Raw genomic sequence first — 8478 nt, forward strand, 5'->3', positions numbered from 1 at the left:
CAACCCTAGAAGAAGAGCACTTCCGGTTTCCTCTCGGCTCCCGCCCCGCTCCGCCATCATGAAGTCCTGAACAAAAAAACGGATGAGAGCCGAGCGAAAATGGGGATAAAACGGAGCGGAGAGGCAGCTCACCGACAGCGTTAGCTAAAATGTCACTGCGAATCGGAGTAGGGAGCGGAGTGGCGGATTTTAATGAGCCGGTCTCCCGCTGAACGACGTCCTCTATCAGCTCTGGCCGTTGACGTTATTCGGTTAGCCGCGGTGCTAACAGCAGCCCCGGAGCCTTGGCCCTGATTTTTCTCCCCATTTTCTCCGGCAGGGCAGCTGCGCTCGTGGGTTAGCTGGCAGGCGGCAGTCAGCTGGCTCCACTCATGTCAAGTAGCAGAAAGCTGCTGGGAGCACCGGGATGGCCGGGGGTTTAGCTACAACCGCGACGGGCAGACGGAATGTGGGCTGTTCGTGTTGAATAGACACCAGAGCTGAGGAGGAGACGGGAGGACAGGGGAGGGAGAAACCAAGATTTTCCTGCCAGGCCAGTCAGCTAGCTCTAGGGCTAGCTACAGTGGATCCCAAAAGCCACGGTAAGACTTGATATAAATCATTTAAACTGCTGTAAAACAAAACAGTCGTTGCCTCTCTGAATCATCATCTATTGAATGTTAAGAACGGACACTTCTTAGGATATTTACAGTTGAAACAATATTTTACACCCTTTTTTTGCAACCATATTTGGCGTGTCACGAAAACAAATTTTGCTAGACGATAAATTGTCCTAGAAATTATTGAAATAAACGATAATATTGTTTTGACACCATTTTCAAAGAATATGAAAGTATGCAATAATGTATTCTAAAATATTAATAAACTTTGAATTCTAATTAACATTTAATGCTGTAGCTGGAAGACATTTTAAATATCCGAAATACATAAACAAAACAACAGAAACAAATAAAACGAATTATAAAATCTCGGTAAACAAAATTATCCTTCAAAAAAGGGCTAATTGAGACTGAAGCACCAAACTGAAGACTTTTATCATCCAGTTTTTGGTAGAAAGAAAAACGATAAATCATGCAAATGGAAATTATTGAGTTTGTTTTTATCTATCATTTGATTAATTGATTCACTGCTTGACACAAGCCTACTAGTGTGTAGGCTTGTCACAAGAACAAATTATTGTGCTTTACGATAATATTGTAATTTTGACGCCATTTTCAACTAACATAGTTGGAATAAAAATGACTTTAATGTAAGTATATCCACCTAAGGTTAAAAACTTTAATGTCTAATTTAACTGGAACTGGAACATATTGTAATACCCAAAATAAACAAGCAAAACAACTGATGCAACAATAATTTAAATTGGATTTTTGAATTTAGACAGGGAAAACAGGACTGGGTTTGATATTGATATTAGCATCTCTTGAATGACTATTATCCAAATGAAAATTATTCCGCTCATTTTAATTTATCACTCAATTAATTTCTTTCTTTCTTTTTGTGATCTTGTTTTTATTAAGCCCACCCACGTTTTACATGAAGCTAGAAATATAAAAAATAAGCCTTTACAGAAACCACATCAGTGCAACATAACTCATCTCTTTTTGTGTTGCCTGCCACCAGGCTCTTAAAAAACAGATCAAGACGGCCCGGCTTTGGTTGCAATATTTAAACAGGTTCTTGTTTCTAAAGGGAACCAAGTAGTTCCTCTTTGACGGCAACAGAACAACCACAGAATAGCATCTGATGTGGCTTCGTTTTGAAGTTTGCATTCAAAGCCCCTGGGCTTTAGAGCTATTGTCCTGTTGGAATAAAGCAGAAATGGACTCACAGAATTAATAATTATTGTAATTATACTCCACCTTTGCCATGCTAACGTAATAATCAGCCTGTCTGATGGCGTCTCATTTCAGTAGATGCTCACTTCTGTCATAGCAGCGTCCAAGATGCTAAAACCGCACGAAGCGTTAGAACTACACAGCACGCGAAAAAGGGAGGATTGCATGATTTTCCAATAGGATTATCCAACTGCAACTGCATGATATATATTTATCAATGCTGAGACCATTATATCATTCGCAATAAATTCAGAGTTGGGTAGTAAAATTTCTGAATTTTCTACCCACTGAATGAAAAACAAACATGTTTTAACCAAAAATTCACCAGACGGACACACACCTGCAGTTTTTGTAAAAGTTTCATAAGTTTTTTATTGAGAAAAAAAAAACTGATTTGGAAAAATGTTCTTTTGCCAGATTTTGTTGGGGGGAGGAGGGGTTGTTAGTTATAGGAATTATCGTCATTTTTGTCCCTAAATTTGATTATGTAATTTTTAAATATTAAATGATTGATAATTTGATCAGTTACTCAGTACCTGAGAAGACTTTTTAGCAAATATTTTTTCCTTTTTTTTTTTGAGTAATTTCTTGAATGGCTACTTTTTACTTTTACTTGAGTACAATTTTTGTCTACTCTACTCCGTCTCTTTATTCCAATGGACATAAGACATTTTCTGGCGTTAGTCTGCAGAAGCTAACCTCTACAGACTTCCTTAGCTCCAGTTTTGGTGATTCAGCCAATCGGCACCAAGGAAAGTAAACGCAGCTCCTGGATTGGCTGCTTTTAATATGTGAAGTAGCATTGTTGCTACCCCAAACTTCAATGTATTTCATTGGATTTTATGTGAACAGACATTTCCATCAATGACATGTGGTGGAGGAAGCATCATGCTGTGGGAATGCTTTTGTTGTTGTTGTTGTTGGGAAGATGGGAATGTGGATGAAGCTAAATGAACCAGAAGGAAATCTGTTGGATGCAGCAAAACACTTGCTTACATAAAGTCAGAGCTACAGTAAAGTGCTTCACATCAAAGAATATTTATGCGTTAGAATTTCCTAGTCAAAGTCCAGTGGAGAAAATGTCTGTTAATAGATGCTTTTCATCCAGTTTGACTGAGCTGAAGCTGTTCTAAGCTGCTAAGAATGTGCAAAGGTGCTAGCATAGCATGGTGTTAGCACATGGTGCCGCAACAAAGTGTTGGATTAAAAATAGCATGCCACACTTATCAGATGTTTTAAAAATTTCTAAACAGTTTGTGAGTCCATCATAGAAAATGATGGACTCACATCATTTTGTGAGTGTGAGTCTGTGGTTGTAAATCGACTGAAAGCATCAGGGGTGTGAATGTTTTTGCACAGATGAAGATTAATACCAACTGATTATTGGTATTAATAACTGATAATATGATAGCCTGCCATGTTTCATCAGACCAGTCAGGATTTGAGGATAGCAATTATTTGATACATTTTGCACATCTAATCTCTGCATTTATGACCTTTTAAAATATTTTTGATTAAATATCATATTTGTTATTTTATAAATAAGTCTGAAACTGTAACCTTTTCTAACAACGTTTTTCTTTTGCCAAGTTACAAAATATAATATAAAGTTGGGAACAGTGACTGAAACTAAATGCTGTTATCTAGGCTCTCAGAATAAATAGTTACAAAATAAATGTAGATTCAAATTAAACCAGTAACATGTTTTAAAACTTATCTGTCGGCTTTAATAAAACGTTTAAGGAGTTGGTGGCATTACAATAAAACCGTTTATGGTTTATTATGCCTTATCCTATGAGGATAATAAGTTATCAGTGGTAATTTAAATGTGGTGAACTGTGCCGCTTTAACCTTTGGTTACCTTTACAGAGTGGTTGTTGGTTACAGTTTCATTTGGTTCAGGGAAATCTTGTGGCCTAACTGCTTTGCCTCCAGTTGTACAGTTTTATCCTAATCAGAATTCAGCAAGGAAAGGCTTTGTCTACATACTTTACTGCTGCATTTTATCTCAGTTTCAGTTTTATTCTCGAAGTATTAATTCTCCTTCACTTTTCCCACATTTTATCGCTTTACAGCAACAGATTTCAGTTAATTTTAATGTAATTTTATGTGATTTACCGACACAAACCAGCAAATAGTTGTGACTGGGTCTTAACTTGTCCCAGAAATTATTGTGATAAATGATAATATTGTTTTTTTTTTTTTTTTTTTTTGAGACCATTTTCAGGTAATAATAATGGCATTCAGATCAATTAATTTTAAATTCTAATGAACATTTAACGCTGGAAATGGAAGAGATTTTAAATACCCAATATGAATTAAAAAAACAACAAATAAGATGAATTATAAAATCTTTGTAAACAGAACTGTCTTTCAGTAAAATTGGCTAGTTGAGACCGAAGATTTTTATCCTCCAGTTTTTGGTAGAAAGAGAAAAACGGTAATCATGCAAATGGAAATGATTGAGCTTGTTTTAATTTTTGATGCGATTAATTGATTTGTTGCTTATTTCAGCAGGATTACACACAACCGAAAGCATGAATAAAATGAATCATGTCTTTATGAATAAAATTGCCCTTCAGATCAGAAGTCATTTTAATTCATCATATGATTGTTTATTACTAAGTTAATTTCTTAAGCTTTAACTGTTTCAGTTTTCCATGTTTTGCTCCGTTTAAACCTGTACCAGACCTTTTTAAATTATTTTGTAAGCCGTGTTTCCATCAGAGGTGTCAGTAGTCGTTCAAACAGCAGACGCTCACGCTGCGTGTGTCCTGCGCTCCCCGCCAGGCGCTGGCCATGCCGTCGAGTGTGCGGGCCGGGAGCCTGAAGGACCCGGAGGTGGCGGAGCTGTTCTGCAGGGAGGACCCCGAGAAGCTCTTCACCGACCTCAGGGAGATCGGCCATGGGAGCTTCGGCGCCGTCTACTTTGTGAGTTTGCTGCTGTGTGTTTGGATGTCTTGATGTCTCCTGTGTCTGTCTGTGCCAAATCTGTCACATGAAAGACGCTCTGATGTTTATTCACTAAAGAATCTGTTTAAAATCTGAGTCAGATGAAACGCTGTGTTTGCTGCAGGTTGCCCTATTTTTTTAAAATAAACCAATCCAAAGAATGTGCGAAAAGATTTCAATATGAGGGCTGCATTGCTATGATAGCTTGCAGTTTAACCCTTCAAGTCTCAAATCTCTGTATGAAGTTCTTTAAATGTCCTGTGAGTAAATTATTTGGCCAATTTCTCCAAAACAACCTTAACTTTTAATATCTAGCAGTTATTTACAACTTACAGTCTGTTAAGAGTGTTTTATCAAATTAAAATGAAGAAAAACCTGCTTCCTGTAATGGCGGGAGTGAAGTTACCGTAATAACCAAATATTTCCTGGGACTCGCCTCCCCTTTCAGAAACCGCTGGAATGTCTCAGATAGTGCAAAGTATCGCGGAGTTACAGCACCGCAACGTTGGCTTGTGAAAATGTGTCGTTGCCAACATATTCGGTTTAATTTAGTTAATTCATAAATGATACAAATTTACCTAAATCTGCCTTTATTTATGAATAAGTGACCAAAACCCTTAATTTACTGATCAGAAAGTAGATTTTGTTCTATATTTTTCCAGTTGGTACATTGAAAATTTGCGGCTCTTTTTTTAATAAGGCGAACCAATATCCAGAATAAATAAACAAAACAGAAACAGTAAATAAAATGACCTATAAAATCTCTGTAAACAACATTATCCTCCTAAAGATGGAAGGTGAAGGCAGGTTGATGTAATCCTGTTTACTTTGACATGTCCAGTTTTATGAACTGAAGACGAATCATAGTTTTCTTTACAGAAATCAAACCTTCATTTGAGCTAAACCTGAAACTCATTCCTCCTCCCCACTCCAGGCCCACGACATCCGCACCAATGAGGTGGTGGCCATCAAGAAGATGTCCTACAGCGGCAAACAGTCCAATGAGGTACGAGACAAAAAAATCATTTAAATCAGGCGTTTTCATTTCTGGATAAAATCCTTCAAAGTTCTTGATATTCAAACTTCATAGTTTAGTAATAAAGTTCAGTCTAACATCTGATTAAAAGCATTAGATTAAACTTTTTTTGTTTTACTTCATTTAGAATTAGTAAAGTTATTTTATTAGCTAAATGCAGGAAAACTTAATTCTTGCAGAGATTTATTTTAGCTTTCTTTGTATTTTGTGTTTAAGCATTTAATTTGAGCAGGAGTTTCATTTACCCAGGATTAGTTTAGATTGTTTCAGTGTAATGCATATTTATTATTTGTAATTGCTCAATGATTTATTGATCTGTGTATAATTGTTACTATTAATAATGAACATGTATTTTATTTATAATACTCTTTATATCTTTAGGTCTCAAAGGGCAAAAAACAAAAGCAATTGTAACGAATAAAAATAAATAAAAGATTAAAACCAATTTCTAAGAAAATGAACCAAATATTTTCCTAAAAATAAATGTATTTTTTAAACAGTCAGTGGATTGTGGTGCCTTCAGACTGTTAATCAAAATAAAGCTTAGTTTATATTTTATACACTAATAAACTTAATTCAGATGTAAGGATTTTCATTATTATTTTATATTTTTTATTAAATTAGTGTTTTTATTTCTTTGACTAGTCAGGTTTATAGAGAGACTTTTTAAAACAAAATGTTTTGTTAAGTATTAGTTTATCTTGTCTCTCCTGTAGAATGCAGTACTGTTAAAAATGATTTCACATAAGTGAATTAAAACTCTTTTATTTTTTTTTAGTGTATTTGCATTGTTTCTGTCTCAAAGTGTGGTTCTGAAAATGCCTGAAAAGTGTTTGAGTTTTACTGTTCGACCCGTGGCTGAGTCAGCTGGTCGGTGACGGTGGTTCTGTTTCTGCCCCAGAAATGGCAGGACATCATCAAGGAAGTGAAGTTCCTCCAGAAGCTGCGCCACCCGAACACGGTGGAGTACCGAGGCTGCTACCTGAGGGAGCACACCGCCTGGGTGAGGCTGCGCTGCACCTGCAGCTCCAGCAAATGCAACACATTTACAAACACTGAATTTAAAAAAAACAACTTTTCTCACCATCTGATATTAAATCACTCTAAAATTTGCAAATGTTCTCTGACTAAAAAAGCAGGAACTCTAAACCTCCAGTATTTATTTCAGTAATGTCACTTCATTGTTGCACTTCTGCGGCTGTTTGCATGTCGTAGTCATCGCAGCGTCTGTGTTTGACTAATCCGACTCGGCTCCACAACTTCCTGAAACGGCAGGAAGTGAGATTAGATTTCAGGTTTAGCTCCTGGTTCCTTCTGGGCTTAATAAAACTTTTATTCCCAGAGACGATTCGCTGAAAACCTTTGGCATATTTGGAAAAGCTAATAAGGTTAAAAAGCAATAAAACATTGATAAGTAGCTAGATTTCTGCAGCTTTACTTCAGCGCTGGAGCAAAACAAAATGGCCACTGTGTGGTTGGATGTGTCCAAACAACAACGCTCTTCCTGTTTGCTCTTTTCCAGCTGGTGATGGAGTACTGTTTGGGTTCAGCCTCCGACCTGCTAGAAGGTACAAGGGAACAAAACATTTATCGAGATTTCGCTGCGTTTTCAGTCTGTCGTTTATGCAAATGTAAAATTTCTCTCCACAGTCCACAAGAAACCCCTCCAAGAGGTGGAAATAGGTGCCATTACCCACGGTGCTTTGCAGGGACTGGTCTACCTTCACTCTCACAACATGATTCACAGGTGAACCTCGCTTCTCTTCAGCCGCCCCGCTCTCCGCGCCCACGCTTCTGACGAGAGGCAAAGCGGTTCTGATAACAAAGCTTATGCAACACTGTTTATGCTGCAGCGACATCTCATCTCTTCCTCTGTGTTTCTGTTTTTCTTCCATCTGATGCTTTCTGCCTGTCAGGGACGTGAAAGCAGGAAACATCTTGCTAACAGAACCGGGTCAGGTCAAACTGGGAGACTTCGGCTCTGCTTCTATTGTTGCTCCGGCCAACTCCTTCGTGGGAACACCTTACTGGTAAAACAACCACGGCGCATTTATTAAATGTTTCATACACACTAGGATTGAAACGATTAGTCGTGATTAATCAATCATTGAAATAACCAACTAATTCTGTTTATGTATACAGAATAAAAAGACGCAAACTTCTCTTGTTTTACATCAGTTAAAGTTACCAAAGTTATTTCAGTTCACCAAATGCCAGAAAATGTGGCAAGAAAATGTTTTAAACAACTTTCTTTGAATTCAGAAGTTTACATACTTTTGGTTGGTATCAGGGATAAACTGAGTCTAACCTGCAGTCGGAAACTTGCACCAGTGCAAAAAGCTGGTAAGGCTGCAAATGACAATTAATTTTGATTATTCATTTTGCTCATGATCCTGATGATTAATCGATTAATCAAATAAAAATGGTCACATTCTGCATGTTTTTATTTAAACTTTTTTATGCAATTTTAGAAATTGATTAAAAATGCAAATAAACAAATCAAGTTCTCTTTTAAATAACAAAATAAACATTCAATGTCTGAAATGCAACTACACACCATTCCTTGACTCTAATAAGCTTGTTCATATTGCTAATACGTTACCTTTGAGTTAGTTTTGTCTTATTTCATATGTACTAAGACATTTACACTAG

General features: G+C 36.8%; 1 protein-coding gene across 2 annotated transcripts in view; it reads left to right on the plus strand.

Annotated features, from left to right (window-relative positions):
• taok2b (TAO kinase 2b) overlaps window positions 1-8478 on the plus strand; it is a 36189-nt gene continuing 27711 nt past the window's right edge. Inside the window, exons 1-7 of one of the 2 annotated variants that reach the window (XM_015046965.1) lie at window positions 1-581; window positions 4629-4769; window positions 5725-5796; window positions 6728-6829; window positions 7349-7394; window positions 7477-7573; window positions 7743-7856. In XM_015046965.1, the coding sequence (XP_014902451.1) occupies window positions 4638-4769; window positions 5725-5796; window positions 6728-6829; window positions 7349-7394; window positions 7477-7573; window positions 7743-7856 (563 nt within the window). In that variant the 5' untranslated portion in view covers window positions 1-581; window positions 4629-4637. The remainder of the gene's footprint in view (window positions 582-4628; window positions 4770-5724; window positions 5797-6727; window positions 6830-7348; window positions 7395-7476; window positions 7574-7742; window positions 7857-8478) is intronic. The other variant, XM_015046966.1, reaches the window with a different exon arrangement.

This window comes from Poecilia latipinna, unplaced genomic scaffold (assembly GCF_001443285.1).
Source record: "Poecilia latipinna isolate Pla-1442-1.1 unplaced genomic scaffold, P_latipinna-1.0 Scaffold801, whole genome shotgun sequence".
In the NCBI taxonomy this organism is placed as follows: domain Eukaryota; kingdom Metazoa; phylum Chordata; class Actinopteri; order Cyprinodontiformes; family Poeciliidae; genus Poecilia; species Poecilia latipinna.